A 26,765-nucleotide genomic window follows, 5' to 3' on the forward strand; every position below is an offset into this window, starting at 1 on the left:
CCGGGTGCGGTCTGAGTTGCACCTTATCCTTGTGGAAAGCCGTGTAAGGCGGTTCCGAGGTGAGGGCCTTTAGCTCAGAGATGCGTCTTGCCGACATAATGGTGACCAGGAAAGCTGTCTTCCAGGAGATACAAGAGGGAGCACGTGGCCAACAGTTCGAACAGGGGCCCCATGAGCCTCGAAAGGACCAGGTTAAGGTCCCACACAGGGACAGGTTGACGGATCTGAGGATATAAACAGTCCAAGCCTTTGAGAAAGTGATCAACCATAGGGTTGGTGAAGACCGTGCAGCCAGATGCGTCCGTGTGGAAGGCCGAGATAGTAGCAAGGTGAACCCTTAATGGAGGACAGCGCCAGGCCTTGCTGTTTCCGGTGCAGGGGGTACTCTAAGATGAGCGATACCAGTGCCCGGGGGGGAGGAACGTGGCGCTGGTCACACCAACATGGAAATCTTTTCCACTTCACCAGATACGTGACTCTAGGGAGGGCTTCCTGCTTCCCACCAGGACCTGTGACTTGGTCTGAGCACGGAAGCTCCGTGGGGTTCAGCCATGAAGCTTCCAAGCCATGAGGTGGAGGGACTGTAGGTCGGGATGACAGAGGAGACCGTGGTCCTGAGTGAGTAGGTTGGGGAGGAGAGGCAACGTGACCAGTACATCCACTGACAGCTCCAGTAGCGTAGTGTACCAGTGCTGGCGAGGCCATGCTGGAGCTATCAGAATCACCTTTGCCCCCTCCCTGTGGATTTTGAGCAGGACTTTGTGCACGAGAGGGAACGGAGGAAAAGCATAGAGCAGGCAACCTCTCCAGGGTAGCAGGAATGCGTCCATGAGAGAGCCCGGGCTGCGACCCTGGAAGAAGCAGAACGATGTGCACTTCCTGTTGCATTGGGTGGTGAACAGGTCGACCTGGGGAAAACCCCACCTTTGGAAGATGGGGTGTATGACATCCGGTTGGAGAGACCATCGTGCGTGTGGAAGGACCTGCTGAGGCTGTCCGCCAGCGTGTCTGAACTCCGGGTAGAAAGGATGCTTCCAGGTGAAAAGAGTGGGCTATGCAGAACTCCCACAGACGAAGGGCCTCCTGGCATAGGGGGGAGGAACGGGCTTCCCCTTGCTTGTTGATGTAAAACATGGCTGTGGTGTTGTCCATTAGAACCACTGTGCAGCAACCTTGCAGTTGGGCCTGGAAGGCTTGGCAAGCAAGGAGAACCGCCATTAGCTCCCTGACATTGATATGAAGGGAGAGCTCATTCTGTGACCACAGGCCCTGTGTCTGAAGGTTCCCCAGATGTGCCCCCCCACCCCATAGCTGGGGTGTCCGTAATCAGAGACAAGGGGCTGTGGAAAGGGACTTCTCCGCACACCCCTCGGGGGTCGAGCCACCAGCGAAGGGAGGTGAGGACCTGTCCTGGCACTGTGACCACCGAATTCAAGTTGTCGTGCCCCAGGCGGTAGACCAAGGCGAGCCATGCCTGCAATGGCCTGAGCTGGAGTCTGGCGTGCCGGGTCACGTAGGTGCAGGATGCCATGTGGCTGAGGAGACTCATGCACCCTCTTGCTGTTGAGGATGGGAATCGCTGAAGTCCTTGAATGATATCCATGATAGCTTGGAAACGGGACTCTGGTAGGAGGGCCCGAGCCTGAACAGAGTCTAGCACCGCCCCAATGAATTCTATCCTCTGGGTCGGTTCTAGGGTCGACTTCTCCATGTTGAGGAGGAGACCCAGCCATTTGAACATACACCTGACCAGGCGCAGTTGGGTCTGCACCTGTGCCCTGGTGCGGCTCCTGACCAGTCAATCGTCGAGGTAGGGGTATACTTGCACCTGCTGTCGATGGAGGTGAACTCTCAGGGGGCTGTTGAGAGGCTGAATGGAAGGGCCGTGAACTGGTAATGTTCATGGTTGACCACGAAGAGCCTGTGCACCGGATGAATCACTATGTGGAAGTACGCATCCTTCATATCGAGGGTGGCATACCAGTCTCCCAGATCCAGGGAGGGGATAATAGTGCCTAGGGAGACCATGCGGAACTTCAACTTTACCATGAACTTGTTGAGCCCACGCAGGTCCAGGATGGGTCTGAGGCTCCCTTTGGCCTTGGGGATTAGGAAGTATCAGGAGTAGAATCCCTTGCCCCTTAGCTCCTGCGGAACCTCCTCCACCGCTCCCATGGCAAGGAGTGCCTGCACCTCCTAGATGAGGAGTTGCTCGTGAGAGGGGTCCCGGAAGGGGGGGTGGAAGGGCGGGTAGGAGCAGAATTGGAGTATCCTGCTTCCACCATGCGAAGGACCCAGCGGTCCGAGGTTATTTTGGACCATGCATGGTGGAAGTGGGATAAACTATTCAAAAAGGGCAGGGAAGGATCCGGGGATAAGTTTGGTACGCCATCCTCGAGCGTCCCTTCAAAAGGCCTGCTTGGAACCCGACAATGGTTTGGTCAGGCCCTGGCCTTGTCCAGACCGGGGGTTGGAAGGCTTTCTTCTGCCGTTCCATTCCCTCCACCTGTAATTGTCCTGCCTCGGTCAAGGAGGGTAGGAGCTCTGTTGCAGCTGCTGGGGCTTAAAGTGCTTCCTTTGAGTTGACGGGGCGTGCATACCCAAGGACTTCATGGTCGCCCTCCAGTCCTTTAGGCTATGTAGCCTAGAGTCAGGCTGTTCCACGAACAAGCCCGCCCCATCAAAGGGCAAGTCTTGCATCGTCTGTTGAACCTCCGGCGGTAGGCCCGAGGCTTGTAGCCAGGAGGTGTGCCTCATGGTAACTCCTGAGGACAAGGTGCGCACCGCCGAGTCTGCAGTGTCCAGTGAGGCCTGTAAAGAGGTCCGTGCCATTGCCTTGCCCTTTCCTACAATGACCCCAAACTCCTCCCTGGACTCACATGGCACAAGCTCCTTGAACTTGAGCATCGAGTTCCAGGAGTTGAAGTTATACCGGCTCAGGATTGCGTGCTGATTGGCAATCCTGAGCTGGAGCCCACCCCCACCCCCATGGAGTACATCTTGCAGCCAAACAAGTCCAGTCGCTTGGCCTCTTTTGATTTGGGTGCTAGGTCCTGCTGCCCCTGCCTCTCTTTCTTGTTCACAGCCGCAACCACCAGAGAGCAGTGCTGTGGGTGCGTAGAGAGATATTTGTACCCCTTCGAGGGCAGGAAGTACTTGTGCTCAAGACCCTTGGCTGTAGTGGGAATGGTCTTAGCATTGGCCTGAATAGTTTTAATGAGGGGCAGGGCAACCCTCGACGGACCTTCTGGGGCCAAAATGTCTACCACTGGGTCCTCCGATTCCCTCTGATTCCACCACCTCCTCGGCCTGCAGGCCCATGTTGCGTGCCACCCTACACAGAAGGTCCTGGTGGGCATGGCTGTCTATGGTGGGGTGGCCCGGATATGGAGGTGCCTGCAACGGCCTCGTCAGGGGAGGACAACGAAGAGGCCAAAGGCGGGGAGAGGGTCCTCCTGACTTTCCTGCTCATCGGGAGCCCTATGAACTGCTTCACTGATTGCCTCCGCCTCAGGAACTGGAGTTGGAATCGCTTCGGGCGGGGGGGGGGAAGGGGAGGTGGGGACATGGCGCCTCCTCCGCACCCCTAGGGATGGGCTGACTGGCGGAGGCCTTCGGCATCCTTGGTTCAGAGGTAGCCGACCGGGAACCTAGAGACTGCGCACCTTGGGCCTGGTGGTATGCCCATGGAGTCCAGAATGGCCACAGAGTTGGCCCCTGCCACTGCGCTGGCCATGGCCAGGCGTCCACAGCCTGACCAGTGCCAGTCCCACTCCAAGTACCTAGGAATGGGATTGGGACTGCGAGGGCCAGGGTGATGCTGAGCAGAGCTGAGCCGGCAAGCAGTGGCGCGAGGCTGGGGAGCGGTGACGTGACCTAGAACGCTACCCGATCTGGAGCTATGCTGGGATGTTGAGCGGCGCTGGGACTTTTGCTGGGTCCGGGACCAGCTCCTCGAAAGTGACTGGCATGCGGATCAGTGCCGTGATCGGGAACGCTGGTGCAATCTGGAGTGAGGCTGCGAGTCTGACCAGCGCCGTGAGTACGGCTGGCGCCATGACAGGGAGCAATGCTGGGACTTGACCAATGGTGCTGACGGCCGGATCACCTCCGGCTTGCCTCGAGACGGTGCCATACGCTGTGGTACTGGAGGCTTGGCATGGATCAGAGGAGACCTCAGTGCCGTCATGGCGATGAGGTCCCTCGTGGCCGCAAAGGTGTCCGGGGTGGATGGCAGCTGAACTTCCTCGATGCTGTGGGTTGGGGAGTCCATTGGCACTGGACTTGACGGCTCCCCTTGTGGGGCTGAAATCTATGGTGCCATGTCCACAGGCTTTGGCCCTGGGCACTCCGCTCTGGGATGCACCACATTGGCTAGCTCCAGGGGGATGGGTCTCTGGGATGGAGAGCTACTCTTCTCTTGCTTCCGGTGCCACTTTGGCGCCGGGGAGTGGGAGCGGTGCTGGGTCGATGCCGCCGGTTTTGGTGCCGGGGAGCAGCGGTGCTGCGGGTCTCGGCCAGTGTCCATCCACGATGCCGCCTCCACCGCCGCCGCTGGGGCACTGTGCACCGAAGAACTCGGTGCTGGGTCCTGCCACGCCGAAGGAGGCTGGGGTCTAAGTGCCGCCTCCATAAGGAGCTGCTTAAGGTGAAAGTCTTGGTCCTAGGACAAAACCCCTTGCAAATCTTGCACCTATCGGTCGCCCCTTGGCATGGGCCTGGAGCAGGACTTGCAGGGCTTGAATCCTGGAGACTTGGGCATGAAAGCCCTCCCAAGGAAAAGTGGTCGGGACGGAGGGTAAACCCCCCCAGCCCAACTGCTACTAACTACAATAAAAATAAACTACAAGAATTAAAGAAAAAATAACTACTATAAGAACGACTATAAAACAAGCTAGGGAAACGTGGAGAACTCACTAAGCAAGACACCACAGTTCCAACGACCGTCACGGGTGGTAAGAAGGAACTGAGGAGGTGCCGGGTTGGCAGGGTCATATATTGAATGCTATGAAGGCGCCACTCCAGGGGGCTTCACAGCCGACCCGACGGATGCTGCTAGGGGAAAACTTTCTGGCGGCCGTGCACGCAACGCACGCACACCTATTTGGAATTGATATGAGCAATCACTTGAACTCCCTTTCCACAGGGCTTCACTGCCACATGCAACATGTGCAGAATCCAGCAGCATATGCACTAAATGCAGCCTGATCACAGTGCACCCACCTGGCACCACTACAGGCAGCCAGCACAACGTGATGGTTTGGGTAAAAGGCTCTTTCAGTAATAGTATGGAGGTAGAGGCACAGTGCGTAGGTGGCCCAGGGATTTTACTAGGACTGGTATTGTCTAAGTGGCAGCGTTTATATGGTCACTGTGTAGTACCCTGTGTCCCTCAGCTGGGGAAGTGAAGCACTTTATAAATACAATTCTATCAAACTACCAGTTCAGGTCCAGCCCTCTGGGCTGGTTAGTGTCCTATGTACATTGAGCTGGGGCTTTATATCCTGCAGTATCCTTCAGTGCTGGCCCAGTCAGTGCAGCAGTTAGTGTGATTCACGTAAAAACTCCAGCCATTCATCTGGGGACCTCCATAATAGTTCACGCCACACACCCTGTTCCAAGTGCAGGGTTGGGGCCCATGCTGTAGAACGCTGTTGGAGGGTTTAATGGCTGGGAGTTCCGTGTAGAATGAAACATTTGCTGGGATTCTAAAAATACTGTAAAGTTGAACAAAACCAGGGGAGGCATTACAAATTATGACAGGGGTTCGCAAAAACAAAATCCACCCTTGCTACCCATGGAAATGGACAGCCTTAGCAGAGAGATCTGCATGGAGCATGAACTGACCACTTGCTTCTAGTGTGCACCCTCCAGGAGAGGAATCCAGTGCCACAGGAGTGATGTTCAGGTGCCTGCAGTGTTGCCACCTGAGAATTACTTTTCTTGTGGATACATAGGAGGTCAATCCTCAACACTGTCAAGTCATCAACTCCATCTGCACTACAACCCTCTTTCACAGAGGACTTGGGAGGAATGGCTGTTCTAGACCCTTATGTGGGAAAGGAAAAAAATATTGAAAACTCAGATTCCGACTAACTCATGTCCAGGCCACTTTGAGTAAAAAGGGAGAGGGGAATAAACACATAGACCATTGCCTTAGGAGCAACCACCATAATGGCTGTGACACTCTATACCTCAGCGAAGTGCCCTGTAACCACCATATTCGTCATTTATATATAATTGTGATCTTGCATATAAAGCAGGCCATATAAGGTATCAGGGGAAAGGTTATGATCTGCTGAAAGTCACTGTTCTATCTAAATATGTATATCATTAGTACATATGAAGTGAGGAGACTGTGTTTTTTATGGTCGTCAGTAACACATGCTGTAAGTTAGGGAATGAGCCAGATACTAGCTCCCAGAGACAATAGCAAAGAACATAACCAACGCCCAGGTGGGGTGTCAAACCACCATCAACAGCCATTGTCCAGCAAGGGAGTTACAATTCAAAGGTTCACCTGCCTAGGGCCACACCAGGGGAATTGCTCAATCTTGCCTGGGGACTCAGCAATGCCACCAGACATGCCTGGACTTGTGCTCCTCAAGCACATGGACAAAGGGTATAAAACAGGCCAAGCATGGGGGCACTGTGTTCTTTCTCCTTCGCACACCTACGCTGCAAGCAACAAGGACACTCAGAAGACTGAAGACTCCAACAGAGGAGACTGGCCCAGGTTTCAAGGGTGAAACTTGTGTACTATGAACTGTAATATCCAGTGGGGTGAGAAAAACTGCTTAATCTAGATGTTGCCCAGTTTAATAGGGTTGAGAGTTTAGACTGCGTGCTTATATTTTCTTTTCTTTTGGTAACCACTCTGACTTTTTGCTTATGACTTATCACTTAAAATCTATCTTTTGTAGTCAATACATTTATTTAACTGTTTATCTTTACCAGTGAGCTTGCTTGAAGTGTTTGGTAAATCTGCTCAGGTTTACAAAGGCTGGTATATATCCACTTTCCATTGATGAAGTGGTGAACCAAATAATAAATTTGCACTGCTTGTCTTGAGCAGTGCAGGACGGTATATTCCTGAGGTACAAGGCTGTGAGCTGGGGGGATTCGGCTGGTGCCTTTTGCTGTGTGATTTATGAGTGGCTCTGGGAGCATTCATGCAATATAGCTTGGTGTGGGGCTCCACATGCAGTTGTGCTGAGTGGTAACAGTGCCTGGAGGGGTTTGCTGCTTCTCACTAGCAAAGCATTGAGAGAGACAGACCAGGCAGGAGAGTTAGGGGGGCACAGTGGTCCCACAGTCCCAGGCTGCAACCCAGGGATCCCATCAGAATGGCCATATGCATTTACTTTATATTTCCTTCCACCCAACTGGAAACAGAAAAATGTTTGTGGAACCCACTAGAACAGCTACTAGCTCATACGCATAAGCTTGACTTAGTAGTTCGTGGCTGCCAAGTTTGCTGAATGGTAAATTGCTATGTTTCTCTTGCCACTAGAATTCCTGATTAATGGTAGTTAGGAGAAGAGGAATTCTTGAGTAGATTACTGTGCCCAGGGTGAGGGCACAGTAATCTACTGTGATAGATTACAGAGCTGCATCTATCACAGTAACCCCTCCACCAGCTCCTAGAGCACAGTTTAAATACAGACATTTACCAGGACTGCAGGGTTTAAAGGCAGGGCATTTTTATTAGAGAATGTAGTTTCACAGAAGCATTGCACACAAGTTCATTTACTCACAAATATACGCTCTTTTGCAGTTTCAGCTCCTTTCAAGGGCTAAGTGTGTTTCATGCAGTCATACCACCCACTTTGCTTATAATCCAGGAGATCCTGAGGGGGTTAGGGATTTGTCTAAAAGATTATTTTTACTGATACTAAATTTAAACTCAAATAAATTAGCTATTTCCCTTATAATGTTGAGGAGGCATTTTGAGAAATGCTGAGTTTGGATATGTGACATGTTCTGTATTCCCTTGGTCAATCTATCTAAGGAATAAAAATGAACATATTATAGGTTCCAATTATTTGGATAAGCTTTGGCTGCAGACACAGTCACCCTGGGGTTAGTACAGCTGCCTCCACTTCCTGTGTTTGGCTCGAGTGAAGTACATGGAGTTGACATCATAGTTTATAGCTTTCAGTGCATCCCACTGGACAAGAACTCTGACAGTGATCTCTGTGATGTTCCTTCTGTTTTGTTAGAAGAAACAGAGGAAAATAAGCCAGCAGAGAGACTACTACAGATTCCACCTGGTTACAAACCCAGCAAAACTATCTGACACAAAGTGACATGTTACAAAGGATTCTGGGAAGGATATGATAGCAATGGGCAGCAAATCCAGCCTAGTAGGGCAGGTCCCATAGCCAACAAACTCACCCCCCGGGATCGACGGTAGGAGCCTCCCCAGAATGTTCTTATGCAACCATGGAAGGACTGCACCCATGGTCTGGCAAGGGAAGGGCTACTCTTCTGTCAGTGGAGGGGGAGCGAGATGCAGCTGGAAATTCTCGTTCTGGAAGACACTGTTCAGTGCAGGATCACCCTGAGAGACATTGAGGAGCCCATGTTTTTCACCACCACGAGTTCGAGACAATTCTGTCAGGAGAGCTAACTGCAAGACAAAAGAAATACACCACTAAATACACAAAGGCCTGAGCAATCTTTAGGGAAGCATTTATTTTTAAAGGGTGTGTGTGCGTGCGCGCATGGACAGTATGGGATCCCTCCACCTCTCCCCTTCCTTTTACAAGATATTCAAGTAACACTGATACAAGTTTAAGACAAAGGGGATACAGTCTCACCCACTGTAAGGTTAGCTGTGAAACTCATTGCAGCAGGATATTACTGAGGCCAAACAGATTAGTATGAAACCCTGGCTGAACCCTTAACTACAGAGAAAGTGCTCACAATGCCACAATGAGAATAGCAATGGCAGCAAGGACAAAGTTACAAGGGATTTTCACCCTCCTGATTCACAGTATGAGCTGATCACTAGCTGGAGGCAGAAAGGAGTCTCTCTGTTGGGTAGTATTGCTCACTGACACTTGTTTTGAAGATTTTATACCTTTCCTCTGAGCCATGTGACATTGGCCACTGTCCAGAACAGGACTATTGCTGTATGGTAATCCTATGTTCCTACACACTGATCAAGCGGAGGGGGGGGGGGGGGAGGGGGACGGTGTCTCACCTTCACCCTCTATGCAATGTACCTCATTTTAGATGGATAGCCCCTCCCCGGAAGAAGTATGTGAAAGACAGAACGCAATCTAGCGGGGTGAGCTGTGCCTATATTTTGTGCGTGTACACACACGACACCCTCTTAAATTAGCGCAAGGACCCTGGAATAATTGCAATTGTCAGAAGGATTTTATATGGCAAAACACTGTTTTGAAGTGAGTTTAGATGTTAATATTTTTTATTGTGGTAATGTGTGTATTTGAATTTTGGTAAGTTTGAAAACAGGGTGAGGGCACTTAAATGCAGAATGGATTTGAAGGTGATAGCAGTCTGTGGGAAATTTTGCCTCTCTCTCAAGGGTGGAAGACCCTGCCTACATAAGCTCCAAAAAGATCAGAATTTGATTTAATAAACCTTATCTTTCCATATTGCAGCAACATTGAAAGAAGCTCTTGGGAAGAGTCGGCATCCAGACTGCTGTCTCCAACTGATGGCACAGAGTTGTGTACAATTTGATTCACCAATTAAAAAGAAGAGATGAAGATACTTTACCCTGGAGGTTCCTCGATAGAGTCGACAGAGTTGGTCAAAAGCCTGGATTTGCTGGGAATCCAACAGGGACTCTGAACTTGACTAAGAAACAAAGTTACAAGGTTACAAAAAGTTAGAGACATAAAATTAAATAACCAAAATTTAAATCTATTTAGCTAGGTATTTACACTGGCTCACTATCATGGGATCTGAGCACCCAGGCTACAGTTTGGTACCTTGTTAAAAAAGGGAACATGCTTGTTTTGCTTTACGTCACTTTTCTATGTAAAAAGAGTAATAAAGACTGAACCACACAACACAAAGCTCTAAATATACTAAGGGATTATGGTGCCATCATAAACCATTGTAATTAATATGTACTTAGCACTACACTGTGCTTAATTCTTATTTCTAAAGTGCTTTACAGATATTAATTAAATTAATAATCTGGTAAGAGGCAGGGGGATAGCTGGTCCAGAATTATTGTACCCTTGCTTGGTTAGAATATTACAATGTTTCTATTTTGTATTCCAAAACAATCAGATTAACAATATGATCTATTGAGAGCTAATGATGCCAGATCAGCATTAATGAGGATTCCAGTTAGCTGCTAGTTTCTGGAATTTACTTTTACATAACAATATATAAAATATTCATACTAAAATAGTTTCACTATGTTCTCAAATGTGCAAAAATATTTTTATGCAGGATTTTGTTTATATAGAGTCATTTGTTTATTTACTGGAGTCACCTTAATATGAACTTACCTTGAATCTCTTTGGGTAGGAAAACAGGAGTCACAGTAGAGGCTCAAAACAAATTACAAAAAGAGAACTAATATTACCTCTGAAGGAATGAAGTTGATGGGAGTTTTGCCATTGACTTCAATGGAGCCAGAATTTCAGTCCTAGTGTATTACCCTGACAATACCAAGCACCGACACTTGACTCTTTGTGGTTGTGCATTTTTAGTGACGGTTATACAAAGGTATATTGCAGAAGTTGTGAGTGCATCTTCCTGAATCAGAGCCTTACGCACTCCACATCACAATATGTTAAATACAAAATAAGTTAGGATGTTAAATATACTTAAGTGATTATTTCCAAAGTTATGTTATGCTTAGACGGCACCTTCAAATGCTTTGCAAACCTTAAATTTCAAAACACCACTGAGTGTAAGCATGGGACACACTGACACTTCACATGCATGTAACCCAGGGCATAGTGGTTGTAACCTGCCCACAGTCATACAGCAGGTCAGTGGCTGTGCTGGGAAAAGAACCTGGGGGCTCCCAGTCTCCTGTTCTAACCACAGGACTACAATCGTTCCAAAATGAAAATACTTAAGCAATTCTTTATGTTAAAGCAGCAAGTCAGTAACTACTGTATTAAAACCAATATTCACGAAAAGCTGGGCACCAACTAGGACACACAATCTGATTTTAATGAATAGCCTATTAGTTTGTGTTATATTAGAACAGATTAGGCTTGGCTCAGGCTAGCCGTTGTTGGATGTCTAGGCTTGCCACGGGCAGCAATACAGGGAAGGCCCCATAACTCTCATCACCTCAAAGTGTAGGAACCTCACCTGCCCAGATACACCTAGCTACTCCTGTAACATCCTCTTGGAGGCCAACCCTTCCCTTTCTCCCAAGGAGCATGAAGGCCAGATGCCTGCTGGAGAAAGTGTGCTGCAGGACAGAGTTGTCATTTTTCCTGAGGACATGTCTCCTCGGCCTCTAACTTGGTTTTGAACTACTCCCCAATGAGGGGAGGAGAGAAGGCCTCAGCACCCTCTAGCAATTAAGCCTGGAAAAGGCCCAAAAACTACCTTGGGAAGAAAGAATTCCATTTGGTCAGAGGCTGGGGCACTAACTACTGAGGAGCAGCTGGAGGGCAGGTATCACTCATGCGCACAGCACTACCCAACACTGGAGAACTATTCCTGATGCTAATAGGGCAGGCAGACTGATGCCTCTAGCTGCTGTGGCATTTCAAGGAGACGGAATGCAATGTTGTATTATGTTAGTACAATGCCCTCTACTGTTGACTGTATTCTATTACCCACTGTATAACTTGTGCCAACATGGCAGCCTCCTGAACACTACACTATACCTGCCTCCATCACAATCATAAACGTCTAAATTTCTTTTACCCTGTGCCCTTTTGTCTCTTTTACAATCTTTTCCTATCTTCTCCTCTTACTGTTTTTCCTGAACCCTTTGTAAGATTTATTTTCCTTTTCTCTTTCATCTGTTCTCCTGTCTCCCATTATGTTTTGTTATTGTGTGCTTTTATATTTACTTTGCTCCACACCTGCTCTGAGCGAAGCAGAGACAGGGCAGGATGTCTGTATGCATGTAAGAGCTGCCACTATCACACTCAGACAGCTTATTCATTTCAACTTGCTCCGTGATGAACAGCTGGGGATGAATTGCTGCCTACAAGCACAATGCAATCGCTGGTTGAAAGAGGTGTGAAATCCTATATGTATAGTATTGCTGTCTGAAGAACCACATTAAGCTGGTGAAGAGGTCTGAATTTTGAACAAACCTGCCTTCAAGAGACTGATTCAGTTCCTTGATGAATTCTAAGGGCTAGTCTACACTTACATTTTATAGTGCTCTAACTTGCTGGCTCAGGGGGGTGAAAAATCATCCTCCTGAGCGCAGCAAGTCTGAGCACTTTAAAGCGCTAGTGTAGACAGGCTCCGAGCAACAGAGCCGTGCTCCCAGCACTCAGAACTAATCCCCTCGTGGAGGTGGATTACCAGGAGCACTGGGAGAGCTCTCTGCAGCGCTCACGCGCGACCACACTCGCACTTCAAAGCGCTGCCGCGGGAGAGTTCTCATGGCAGCACTTTGAAGTTTCCAGTGTAGATATACCCTAACACTGCAGATTAAGACCTATAATAGATCACTCATGCCAAAGTGTTTTATAATTTGGTGACAAATTGAAATTGATGATATAATATTCCTGACTCATTTCGTTTGTCCTTCATGTTCAAAATGTAACTATATACACTGTAAAATGTTACTGTCAATAACTGTTGGTCAAGGAACCAACAGATTTAATTTGCTGCACACATTATAGAATATTTTTTGATCAAGGTAAATTTAGAAATAAAGAGACCCTAAAAAAGTAGGGTTTACACATCTACTCTAGATAGACATGTTATGTAGCGGTGTTTCTCTTCAGTAATGGCTAGCCTTGGAAAAATTAGTTTTTTAATTAGTAAATGTCAATTTCACCACAATTTCCATCCTTAACTGAAATTTACAAAGAAAAATGCTCCTTAAGAACTTAGCAGAATTTGATTTAAGGCTATTTACTTTGTATATTTTGATGGGATGTTGATAATTTCTGTTTAACAGTTATAAAGCTTTAGCTTTTTGAATTTCAACATCTACTGTCATTAAATAATTACTGTCTGACCGTCTCCCATTATCTGACCCCTCCCCCATAATTTCCCAGGACTGTGAAAATTTAAATCAATAAAAGTAGAAAAAATACTTAAAACCCATAATTGTGCACAAGTTGTGAAAATTTTATTTGATAAGAACTGAAAGAATGCTTAAAAATAATATCTTCAAAATTATAAAAAAAAAGAATTCTACCAAGCCTACTAATTACCTATGCCACTTGTAGAGGAAAAGAAAGGATAATAAGGAAATCTCATCATACACTCCTCTCAGTCATTCAAAGACAAGAAAATGTAACATAATTGCATCCATTTTGCTATTTCTTCACTTGTCTGTATGTAACTATCAGATTGTTCTCAGGGTTGATGAGTTGAAATATTGCAGGCAACTTTTCCTGTTGTCTTGGAAACAAGTGATGTGGGGCCTTTTCCTTTTTTAACCATATAACTAAAGGAATGTTTTTCATTGTGATAGGGAGTCTCTCTTAGCAAGTCTGAGACCTGTGTTGGTGCACAGAGGTTAAACATCTAGTTTCACACTGAAATGTAATTTCTGCCTCAAATGCCACGGGCTGGCTGGACAGCCAATTACTGCCCACTTAGCACCTCCATGTGAACTCAACAACATAGATGTTCCTATTTAGAAAGGGTTTTGCAGCCTAGAAATGATCCAGAACAGAGCGCTAGTTGAGTCAGTGGTGGGTTTAAAAGGTCTGTCTGATTTTGCAAAAAGAAGGAAAAACAAATTCTCTGTTCCATATTTTCAATTCCAGGCTCCCCATTTCCTGCTCTGGTGATGGTGCCCATCAAGGCGAGGTCACCATCAAGGCGAGGCTATTTTCTGTAGTATGTTTTTTGTATGTTTTTCCTCTAGCACCGCTATGCTAAACCTGCAATTATCCTTGATTCCACAGCTGCACAACTCATCACCAGCTAGAGCCAGAGTAGAGCAGCAACATACAGTAGATATGAGTAGGGGTACTTAGATCTGACGAGTACCCAGAAGTCACCTCCTACAAGACAGGGCCAACAAAGAAAATAACAGAACACCACTAGCTGTCACCTTCAGCCCCCAACTAAAACCTCTCCAGCGCATCATCAGAGATCTACAACCTATCCTGAAAGATAATCCTTTACTCTCACAGATCTTGGGAGACAGACCTGTCCTCGCTTACAGACAACCCCCCAACCTAAAGCAAATACTCACCAGCAACCACACATCACTGAACAAAAACACTGACCCAGGAACCTATCCTTGTAACAAAGCCCGATGCCAACTCTGTCCACATATCTATTCAAGTGACACCATCATAGGGCCTAATCACATCAGCCATACCATCAGGGGCTCGTTCACCTGCACATCTACCAATGTGATATATGCCATCATGTGCCAGCAATGCCCCTCTGCCATGTACATTGGCCAAACCGGACAGTCTCTACGCAAAAGAATTAATGGACACAAATCTGACATCAGGAATCATAATACTCAAAAACCAGTGGGAGAACGCTTTAACTTGTCTGGCCATTCTTTGACAGACCTGCGGGTGGCTATCTTAAAACAGAAAAACTTCAAAAACAGACTCCAACGAGAGACTGCTGAGCTGGAATTGATATGCAAACTAGACACAATCAACTCAGGGTTAAATAAGGATTGGGAATGGCTGAGCCATTACAAACGTTGAATCTATCTCCCCTTGTAAGTATTCTCACACTTGCTTCTTATCAAACTGTCTGTACTGGGCTATCTTGATTATCACTTCAAAAGTTTTTTTTCTCTTACTTAATTGGCCTCTCAGAGTTGGTAAGACAACTCCCACCTGTTCATGCTCTCTGTATGTGTGTATATATATCTCCTCAATATATTTCACTCTATATGCATCCGAAGAAGTGGGTTGTAGCCCACGAAAGCTTATGCTCTAATAAATTTGTTAGTCTCTAAGGTGCCACAAGTACTCCTGTTATTTTTGCGGATACAGACTAACATGGCTGCTACTCTGAAAGGTGGGTAAGGTAATATCTTCTATTGGTAAGAATGTTGCAGTAATAGAGATGTAAGATGATGAGAGCTTTAGCAGTGTGGATGGATAGCAAAGGCCCTATCTTAGACATGTTATGCAGAAATTAGAAAAGATTAGACAGCCTGGATGTGAGGATGTAGAGAGCAGTCTGAGTCAAAGATAACACCCAAGTTACAGGCTTGAGTGACAGGCAGGATGGTGGTGGTGTCCCCAGTGATCGAAAAAGGAGGTAGCATGGAGGACTTGGGGGAAAAGATTAGGAGCTCTGTTTTAGCCATTGACCTTGCACTGATGGCAAGACATCCACGAGATGTCAGAGACACGAGAGGCTGAGATTTTAGTTTGGACAGAAGGAAACAGGTATGGAATAGAGAGGTAGATCTGTGAATAATCAGCACAGAGATGGTAGTTGAATGTATGTTTGTGGATGAGAATACCCAGAGATAAGGTGCACAGGAAAAAGAGAAGGGATCCAGGCAGGAGCCCTCAGCAAACCCCACAGAAAGCTGATTGGTGGATAAGGAGGATCCTCTGAGGGACATGCTGAAGGGATAATTAGAAAGGTAGGAGGATAACTAGGTGACGACAGAGGGTGAAGCCAAGGAAGGACAAGGCTTCAAGAAAAGCATGATCAATGGTATCAGAGGCAACTGACAGGTCAAGGAGGATGAGGATGGAGTACTGAGTCTGCGCTTTGGCTAGGAAGAGGTCAAGACATTGACAAGAGCAGTTTCAGTGGAGTGCAAGAGGCAGAAGTTGGAGTAAAGAGAGTCTAGGATGGAATTGGAAGAGAGGAACTCCAGACAGCGATTGTGAACAGCATGTTCAATGAGCCTAGAGATGAAAGGGAAAAGGGAGGGAGGCGATAGTTGGAGAGGCAAATAGGGCCAACGGTGGTGGGTTTTTTTTCCCCTTGAGATAGGAGTCTAAAGCAGGGGTTCTCAGGACAAATTTTTTGGTGACCTCAGTGTGCAGCCACCAACTCTTGCTGGTGGCTGCTGTTACAATTTTAACTAAAATTCCTAATTAAGTTTAGGAAAGACAAAAATAAATATGCACATATACCTGCCCAAATCATTCCAATTTATTTATGTTAGGATTTTTTGCAGACTCAATAATAAAAATAATGTACAGTTGTCTCTATTCTTTACTGGACCTAAACAGAATAGAAACAAGCATAAGGCGCTTGTTTTGTCTTTTTTTATTTTTTTTTATGGTGGTTTTTTTTTTTTTTAAAGACTTGCTGGCTAGTAAGTCTGCTGGTGTGAAAAGTGATATTAACAACACATAAAAATATCACTTTTCACAGCAGCAGACTTAATTTGTCCCTGGGCTTGTCAGGGCTAAGCAAGCCCTGGATGGAGAGGTGGGTAGGGAGGCAGTGGGGGCCAGAGGCAATGGGGAGAATGGGGGGGGGGCAGGGGAGGCAGTGAGGGCCGGGGATGAATGGATGGGACATCAAGGAAGGTGGGGAACTCACTAGCAGCCTGCTCCTCCAGCAATTGTCTCTCCAGAGGGGAGCAGGACCCAACCCCTGCTGGCAGCCTTGGGGGAGGGGCCACTGCTTTGTCCCCCTCCCCCATCACTGTCCAGGAGACTGTGGCCACAAGAAAAGCCCCTGGTGGCCAAATTTGAGAAATGCTGGTCTAAAGCATGCTAGTATTGTGAGGGGAAGAGCCAGAGGAGTGAGAGGTTAAGGAGAGGAGTAAAGGAAGGGATGAGAATGTTGGTGACAGAAATTAAGTCAATGAACTCTCCTCCAGAAGCTGGGCATGCTGCTTCCACAGTGCTCCCAGGAGATGAGGAACAAACTGAAAGCCCAAAGCTGGACAGGGTAGGCTACTGGTTTGCCCATGATCACTGGGATGGCATGGAAAGCATCATTTCAGTAAGAGATGCTAATGTGCCAATGAAACCTGAAGAACTTAATGTTTAGAACTGCCCTGTTTGTGTGTGATTGTCATGGGACAGGCACATGCTCCAGCTGCAACACCAGATGACAGGGTGTGGAGACTTGGTGAGACACATTGGATGTGACCGTAACCAGTGCCACTGGGCTGCCACTTGGGTTTTTAATCTGGGGCTTTCAGTGATACAAGCATAAGCCACCACCACTTGATCGAAAGGCTAAAGATTCTAGCTGGAAATTCAGAAGAGAAACTAAGCTGGAGACTCAAAGTTCTGTGGATCAGCCACTAGGGGTGAATGTGCAACATGCACTTAATTATGGGTGTCGCAACATGATAAAAAGATGTTAGGATGTCACAATACATATGCATGCCTCAAGCACACCACTACCTGACAAGCCCTATGGTCACAGTGAGATATGGAGTGATGAGATCTTTATCCTCAACCTAACGAAGACCTATGAGGTAACCCTCTTGATCTCTGGGACCCCCAGAAGCAAGCCTACTTTAATTATATTACTGCTGACAACTTGAATCCCATGACAAACTGTCACTCTGCTCTTTTCTTACGACAAGGTAAAGTGAGTAGAAGAGTGTTGGTGTCTGTAAGTGAACAGAGAAGTAGTAACTTATTTGGGCTTGCACGAGTTAGGGTTTTTCCTTGATATTTGCAAAGACGGAAAAAGCTTTTGTGTAGAACTGCTCCACTTCCTGGAACTAAAAACACAAAGCTCTGCTTGATTGTGTCCTTTATTCTTTTCTTTTGTCTTTTTAGACATCTTAGGGGATACCAAGGAAGAGGCAGAGAAAGCAACCACATTTTTAGCCACACTACTTTTCACACAGAAACCTGCCATTTAGACAACAGAGACAAAGATTTGTTATTTCTGCTCTGTAATTTCAAACCTACCTATTGTTACTGCAGATACTATCTGAAATTGTGAAGACCATGAGAAAAAGTGACTATATCTTAAACATCTAAAATGCTTCAATTATCAGAAAGCCAGAAAATACAGGTGTCTTTGGCAGTTAGCCAACTGCACTCTCAGATACTGTCAGGATATACAGCTTATATCTTTTGCTGTATCAAAATGTAAGACTGTCTGGGCTCTGTAGGATTAATGAGATAGTACTGGTAAAGCACTGAACATTAAAACAAAATATCCATCGCAAATGGGGTACGGACTGTAGAAATGAAGAAAAATGTGTGTTTTGTAGTTTAAGTAAGATAAAAGGTTAAATTAGCTTAATATGTTTCTGTAGGAGTGGTCATGTAAAGTGCAGGCCTGGTTAGCAGTTGTGGGAAGGCCTTGAAAGCATGTGAATTAGAAAAACTGGACCTGAAAGGTACCTGATAAGACAGAAAGAAGAGGAGGCTCCAATGATCAGAGATTGTTAATAATAAGGAAGTGTGTGTGCTGAACTCATAGTGATCTCAAAACCAGCCAAAAACTGTTTTTTAGCTATGTTAGCAACTGGCGATGACATCACTTGTTTGTTAAAGGCTATAAAAGGGTGAACTCTTAAAAGGTTCATTGCTAATACACCGGACCCTCGCGTATTATGTGGGATTTGGATCCATGCGCGTTAACGTGGGGACCGCATTAAAATGAATTGCAATTAAAGTAATTTAATTTGGGATCCATGGCCGCGACTGCGTTGTATGCGAATTTGCGCTATATAGACGCGTGTTCTAGCGAGGGTCCGGTGTACCTCCTGCCTGACCAAACTGGAGCTGACCAACATAGGTTGAAGCACCCCTGGTTTTAGCCCTTTTTTAAGTACCTTAATCAAAGATTTATGAATGTTTTCTTACTGTTTGGGTGTAGTAATTACTTATCAGTTAGGCTTTTGCTCATGTTTAGAACAATGGTATAGATACCATTGATCTATTGGATTAAAAAAAAAGAATGTATGGTGAAATTAATGCGTGGTGCTACCTTGTATTAATAAGTTAATAAATAATAAAATAATAAATTATTATTATTATCCTGGACAAGGACAATTAGACAACATTTTTAAATGCATCAGGAAAAAACTGTTATTCACCTCTCGTAACTCTTGTTCTTCAAGATGTGATGTTCATGTCCATTCCAATCAGTTGGTGCGCACACACGTACGTGCACGTTGTCCAGAAGATGTTTCCGCTAGCAGCATCTGTTGGGTCGGCCTCGGCACCCCCTGGAGTCGCGCTCCCATGGCGCCTACTATAGAGCCCTGCTGATCCACCACCCCTTCAGTTCCTTCTTGCTGACTACTTCGACAGAGGGGTAAGGAGGGTGGGTATTGGAATGGACATGAACAACACATCTCGAAGAACAACAGTTACGAGAGGTGAGTAACCGTTTTTTCTTCTTCGAGTGCTTTTTCATGTCCATTCCAAACAGGTGACTCCCAAGCCAAGTTTAGGAGGTGGGGTCGGAGCTATCCACTGATTGGAGCACTGCTCTTCCAAAGGCCGCATTGTCTCTGGCCTACCAGGTGATTGCATAGTGCGTATGGAAGACCATGTCGCCGCTCTGCAGATTTCCTGGGTAGGAGCTTGAGCCAGGAACACCGTCGATGAAGCCTGTGCCCTGGTAGAGTGTGCTGTGATCGGAGGCACGGGAACCCCTGCCAGGTTGTAGCACTCACGGATACAAGCCACAATCCATGATGAAATGCGCCGGGCCAAAACCAGCTGACCTTTCATCCTGTCCACCACTGCCATGAAGAGCTCGACCGACTTCCTGAACAGTTTTGTTCTCTCGATGTAGAAAGCCAGCACTCTGCGGACGTCCAGGGTGTGGAGTTAGAATGAGGTTTAGGGTAGAAAACTGGGAGGAAAATGTCCTGGTTGATATGGAACTGCGAGACAACCTTTGGGAGGAAAGCAGGGTGGGGCCTGAGCTGAACCTTGGCCTTAAAGAACACGGTGTAGTGTGGGTCTGAAGTCAGGGCCCTGAACTCAGACACCCTACTGGCTGAGGTTATTGCCACCAGGAACGCGACCTTGTAGGAGAGGTAGAGTAGGGAGATGTTGCTAAAGGCTCAAAGGGTGGCCCCATGAGCCTAGAGAGGACCAAGTTGAGGTCCCAGGCAGCAACCGGTTGGCGGACATGGGGGTACAACCCGTCGAGCCCCTTTAGGAAGCGGCTGACCATGGGGTTAGCAAGAACTGAGCGGCCCTGTATGCCCAGGTGGAATGCTGAGATGGCAGTCAAGTGCACTCTTATAGAAGGCAACAAGAGACCCTCCTGCTTCAGATATAGAAGATAGTCCAGAATGTGCGGCACTGAGGCTAGCGTTGGGGGCGAGTTGCACTGCGCCAGCCAGATTGAAAATCTCTTCCACTTGGCAAGGCACGTGGCCCTCGAGGGTTTTCTACTGCCAAGGAGGACCTGTCTAACCTGGTCTGAACAGGAAAGCTCTGATAGATTCAACCATGGAGCTTCCACACTGTAAGAAGGAGCGACTGCAGGTTTGGGTGTTGGAGATGTCCGTGATCCTGTGTGAAAAGGTCCGGGAAGAGCGGCAAGGTAATCGGGGCTCCCACGGACATGTCTAGGAGGGATGTGTACCACTGCTGATGGGGCTAGGCTGGTGCTATCAGAATGACCTGAGCACGATCTCTGTGGATTTTGAGCAGGACCTTGTGAACGAGCAGTATTGGCGGGAAGGTGCATAGGAGAGCCCCTCCCCAATGGAGCAGGAACACATCTGCAGTGGAGCCCAGGCTGTGATTCTGGAAGGAGCAGTACTGCTGGCACTTTCTGTTGTGTCGCGTGGCGAAGAGGTCGATCAGGGGAAATCCCCACCTTTGGAAGACTGAATTTGCGATGTCCGGGTGAAGGGACCACTTGTGGCTGCGGAACAACCTGCTGAGGGTAGTCTGCCAGCTTGTTCTGAAACCCGGGGAGGTACGACACCTGCAGGTGGACTGAATGTTCTACACCGAAGTCCCATAGCATGAGGGCTTCCTGGCACAGGGGTGAGGAGCGTGCACCCCCGTTTGTTGATATAGAACATTGCAGCCGTATTGTCCGTCATGACTGATGCATATTGTCCGGTTAGGTAAGAGCGGAATGTCTGACACGCTAGGCGCACTGCTCTGAGCTCTATGACATTGATGTGGAGGAGCAAATCTGCTTGTGACCAGAGGCCTTGAGTCCTGTGGTCCCCAGGCCAAGTCCGACGCGTCCGTCACCAACGACAGGGATGGCTGTGTGGCAGCAAAGGGGATCCCTGAGCACACCTGCTGGGCATTGGTCCACCAACGGAGCGAATTGAGGATAGGGGCGAGGCAGAGTCATGATCCTGTCCAAGTTGTCCAGGGCTGGTCGATAGACTGATGCTAGCCAAGACTGGAGCAGCTGAAGCCTGAGTCTGGCGTGTCGTACCACGTACATACAGGCCGCCATGTGCCCGAGAAGCTTTAGGCAGTTTCTCGTGGTAGTGGTGGGAAACTGCATGACTCCCTGGATCATGTCGTTGAGGGCTTGAAACCTCGCCTGTGGGAGGAATGCCTGTGCTTGGGTCGAGTCCAGTACTGCCCGCTATGAATTCTATCCTCTGGACGGGGGACGGAGTCGATTTTGCTTTGTTTAGGAGCAAACCCAGGTTCTCAAAGGTGGCACTGATAAACGCGACCTGAGTTTCCACTTGTGTCCTGGAGCAGCCTTTGATCAGCCCGTTGTCGAGGTACGGAAACACCTGTACCTGATGTCTCCACAGAAAGGCGGCGACGACTGCCACGCACTTGGTGAATACTCGAGGTGCTGCTGACAGCCCGAATGGGAGGACAGTAAATTGGTAGTGGAAACTATTGACCACAAACCTGAGGAACTTCCTGTGGTTCTGAGTGATTGCGATGTGAAAATATGCGTCCTTCAAGTTGAGGGCAGCATACCAGTCTGCTGGATCTAGTGAAGGGATGATGGAGGCCAAGGAGACCATGCAGAACCTGAGTTTTTTCACAAACTTGTTGAGCTCACGCAGGTCCAGGATAGGCCTGAGGTCGCCTTTGGCTTTCGGTATTAGGAAATACTGGGAATAAAAGCCCACGCCCCTGTGTTCCAGAGGAACCTCCTCCACCACCCCTAGTTATAGGAGTGACTGCACCCCCTGAATGAGAAGTTGCTCATGAGAAGGGTCCCTGAAGAGCGATTGGGGGGAGGGAGGGGAAGGGCGGGAGGGCACAGAATTGGATGGAGTATCCCCTCACTACTGTGCGAAGCACCCATCAGTCCGAGGTTATACGGGATCATGCACGGTAAAAAGGGGATAGTCGGGAGGAAAAGGTAAGGCGAGTTAGATCCAGTCCATGATCTGGTGCGCCATCCTTGACCGCACCTTCAAAAGGCTGGTTTAGGGCCGCAGGACAGTTTGGGCTGGCCAGAGCCTTGACTCGAGGAAGGGTGTTGCCTCCTCCTGCCACTCCTGTTCCTCCTCCGAGAGCCGTCCTGGCAGCTCTGCTGCTGGAACCTTTGAGGAGGTTGTGGGTGGAAATGTCTCTGCTGCGTGATGGGGGTGTGCAGGCCCAAGGGAGTTGAGGATGGCTCGGGAGTCTTTCAGGCTATACAGCTGCTTGTCTGTCTTTTCTGAAAACAGAATCTCACCCTCAAATGGGAGGTCCTGAATAGTTTGCTGGACCTTGTAGGTTAACCCTGAAACTTGGAGCCAAGCACCCCACCTCATAGCTACCCCTGTCACCATCACTCTAGTGGCGGCATCTGCAGCGTCTAACGCAGCCTGCAGGGAAGCCCGGGAGACTAGCTTCCCTTCCTCCACCAAGGCTGTGAACTCAGTCCGGGAATCCGAAGGGACGAGCTCCATGAACTTTGCCATTGCTGCACAGGTGTTGTACAAGTACCTGCTTACAATGGTCTGTTGGCTAGCGATACGGAGCTGCAAACCACCTGTCGAGTAGACCTTTCTCCTCACAAGGTCTAGGCGTTTAGCATCCCTATTCTTTGGGGAAGGTCCTTGGAAGCCCTGTCTCTCATGCTGGTTAACCGCACTGACCACCAGCGAGTTGGGTGGGAGTATAAATGTTAGAATCCTCTGGAGGGCACAAAATACCACCGCTCGCGCTTGGCAGTGGGTGCCAAGGAAGCTGGTGTTTGCCACAGGGTCTTCGTGGTGTCCACAATAGTCTTTATAAGTGGCAGGGCGACACGTGACGGTCCGGAGGGTGCTAGGATGTCCATCATGGAATCAGCCTCCTCTACTACCTTCTCAGCCTTGATGCCCAGACCCTGGGCAGCCCTACGCAGCAACTGCTGTAGCACTCTGTTGTTCTTTAACGCAGGGGCTACGGCCATCCCCACCAATGCTTCATCTGGTGACGAAGAGGAGGAAGCATGTACTGGGAGTGGAAGTTCCCTACCATCTGCCCCTGAAGGGTCACGTGACTCTCGGGGCAGCGTTGGAGGTAGTGGTGCCGTTGACGGTGCCGGGACTGTGGACGTCAAAGCACGTGTCAGTGCCGGCATCAGCACTATGGGAGGGAGCTGCATCGGCACGCTCAAAGGAGCCACGGGAAGTGGGGGGACCCGGTGCTGGTGCCTGCATCGAGGTTGACAACGGTGCAGGCATGGGAGACGGGTGCGTTGATGCGTCAAGGGCGGTGCCGAGGTCGGAGCCGAGCACTGTGCCAGAGTCGATGACGGAGCTGGAGGCAGAGGCGTCGGGACCGTAGGTGCTGAGGGCAGATGTGCAGCGGAAGGTGGAACAAAGGTGGCAGAGGCCACGGAAGACATCGCAGAACGGGGACCCTGGGTTCCTCCCTGGCCTTGGTGAAAAGCCCAGGGGGTCTAGAAGGGCCACTGAGGTGGATTCTGCCACTGCGGAGGCCACACCTGGGGTTCTCTCCTTGATCTCAATCTGTCACTTCTGCTCCTCCCAGAGCAATAGGAGTCAGACTCTGACTCCGAGGCCTCTGACACTGAAGACCATGGAGGAGCTGATCCTTGATGTCTCGAACGTCGAGAGCTTGGGGAGTGGGTAGGCTCTCTGTCTGAGCAGGTAGGCACCGAGGGACATGGTGAGGGGGAGCGCCTTGACATCGTAGCCGGCTTCCCCTTTGAATGCACCAGAGGATGGGACGAGTCTGCTGGTGCTGAGGGTTCCTCCCTGGCAGGTGAGAATGGTGCCATAAGATGGAGGAGGTCCTGAGCAGCCTGGTATGCTTCCGGCATCGACGGGAGCTGCAGCTGCTGTGTAGGCGCCGGCGATTGAGGCGGGGCCGGACTTGACTACCACACTTGGGCAGGAGTCGACACAGCCCCGGCAGGGGATCCGAAGGAGTGGCCCACCTGGAGTTGCACATTTCGTGGCTTAGCTGGAGGAGAGCGATCGTCCATCGTCGTCTTCTTTTGAGGCACCGGGGAGTGGGAACAGTGCCTACTATCAGGCGGGCCCTGTGTGGAGCCATGTTGGTGCCGAGCATCTCGGGAGGAGTCCTTTCTCGGCGCTGAGCACCGAGGATGATACATTAGGGGTCGGGTCTCCTGAGCCTGGGTCAGAGTGGGGGCATAGAGTTGCCTCCATGAGGATCACCTTGAGCCGCTGTTCCCTTTCCTTAAGAGTTCTCAGACGGAACTCGCGGCAGATCTTACAATGATCTTTCCGATGGGTCTCCCCCAGGCACCGTAGACACGATGAGTGTGGGTCACTCTTTGGCATGCGTTTGGCGCAGGCTACACAGTTTTTGAAACCCAGGGACCGCAGCATACCACGGTTCTGGGAACCGTAGTGGAGGGGGAAACCCCCAACAAACTCTATACTAAGACACTAATAACACTAATGAACTAACTATATACAACCAGATAAAGAACGAATTTGCTGAGCAAGAGCTAAGGGAAGTTCCAGCCTCCATCACTGGTGGTAAGAAGGAAATGAAGGGGTGATGGGTCGACAGGGAGCGCCCAGGCCGACCCAACGGATGCAGCTAGGGGAAAAATCTTCCGGTCAATGTGCACATGCGCGTGCACACACCTGATTGGAATGGACATGAACAAGCACTCAAAGAAGAAGAAAAGGAATCATAGCAGTGGTATAAATCAAATTATTACATGATGATGGCAAAATTGTCAATGAAGTGGAAAAGGCATTAATTCAATAAATATTTCTGTTCTGCATTTGGAACCAGGCTGGCTCATTTAACAATGTCATGTATTGATGCTGAAATACTTTATCTTCCAACAGTAGCTAAGGAGCCTGTTAAACAGCATCTTGCAAAGTTAGACATTTTAAAACCAGCAGGTCTGGCTAATTTGCATTCACGAGTGTTAAAATTGTTGGCTGTAGAGTACTCCGGACTTGATTATTAGCAAATCTTGACGCGGTGAGGAAATTTTGTCACACAGCAGAGGATGGTGGGGAAAAATGGATCATATACAGAGGAAGGAAAGATTCCACCAGTGAGCAGCTGAATCCAACATACACTTGCAGCTGTCTCCCACTTTCTATTCCCATCATAAGATCTAACAAAAAAGTGTGCAAGGACTATTCTAACTGATGGCCACTGTTTCTGAAAATCCACCTTGACTTCAGTTATGATGGAAAATTCTCCTCTATTGACAAGCCTCCCCAGTAATTGATTTATACCACGAACTCTATCTCCCTCTGGGAAAATAAAGGGCTAGTGATCCTTTTAAAATGTGAAAGCAGTGGCCTCCAGCAATCTGGTGCTCTGAGATTCATAGATTCAAAGGCCAGAAGGGATCATTGTGATCATCTAGTCTGACTTCCTGAACACCACAAGATATAGAATTTCCCTAAAATCATTTTTATAGCAGATTTTACAAAAACATCCAATCTTGATTTAAAAATTGTCAGTGATGGAGAATTCACCATGACCCTTGGTAAGTTGTTCCACTGGTTAATTACCATCACTTAAAAAATTACATCTTATTTCCAGTCTGAAGTTGTCTAGTTTCAACTTCCAGCAATTGGATCATGTTATACCTTTCTCTGCTAGACTGAAGAGCCTGTTAGTAAATATTTGTTCCTCATATAGATATTTATAGACTGTAATCAAGTCACACCTTAACCTTCTCTTTGTTACGCTAAATAGATTGAGCTCTTTGAGTCTATTACTATAAGGCATGTTTTCTAATCCTCTAATCATTCTCGTGGCTCTCCTCTGAACCCTCTACAATTTATCAATATCCTTCTTGAATTGTGGCCACCATAACTAGACACAGTATTCCAGCAGAGATAGCACCAGTGTCAAATACAGAGGCAAAATTAACTCTCTACTCTTACTCAAGATTCCTCTGGTTATGCATCCCAGGATCACATTAGTTCTTTTGGCCACCACGTCACACTGGGAGCTCATGATCAGCTGATTATCCACCACAACACTCAAATCTTTTTCAGAGTCTCAGCTTCCCAGGATAGAGTCCCCCATCCTGTAAGTATGGCCTGCAGTCTTTGTTCCTAAAAGTATATATTTAAATTTAGTCCTATTAAAACACATATTGTTTGCTTGTGCTCATTGTACCAAGTGATCTAAATCACTCTATTAGTTATCTGCCCTCTTCATCATGTACCACTCCCCCAATATTTGTGTCATCTGCAAATTTTATCAGTGATGATATCATGCTTTTTTCAAGATCATAGATAAAAATGTTAAATAGTGCAGGGCCAAGAACTGATCCCTGTGGGACTCCACTAGTAACACAACTGTTCGATGATGATTCCCCAT

At 48.0% G+C, this 26,765-nt stretch overlaps 1 protein-coding gene across 1 annotated transcript in view; it reads right to left on the reverse strand.

Annotated features, from left to right (window-relative positions):
- Positions 1 to 7,691: 7,691 nt before the first annotated feature.
- VPS8 (VPS8 subunit of CORVET complex) overlaps positions 7,692 to 26,765 on the reverse strand; it is a 264,409-nt gene continuing 245,335 nt past the window's right edge. Inside the window, exons 46-47 of the mRNA XM_029911106.1 lie at positions 9,751 to 9,831; positions 7,692 to 8,632 (exon numbers count right to left, since the gene is read on the reverse strand). Of these exons, the coding sequence (XP_029766966.1) occupies positions 8,483 to 8,632; positions 9,751 to 9,831 (231 nt within the window). The 3' untranslated portion in view covers positions 7,692 to 8,482. The remainder of the gene's footprint in view (positions 8,633 to 9,750; positions 9,832 to 26,765) is intronic.

This window comes from Terrapene carolina, unplaced genomic scaffold (assembly GCF_002925995.2).
Source record: "Terrapene carolina triunguis isolate 2854851 unplaced genomic scaffold, T_m_triunguis-2.0 Scaffold88, whole genome shotgun sequence".
Lineage (NCBI taxonomy): Eukaryota > Metazoa > Chordata > Testudines > Emydidae > Terrapene > Terrapene triunguis.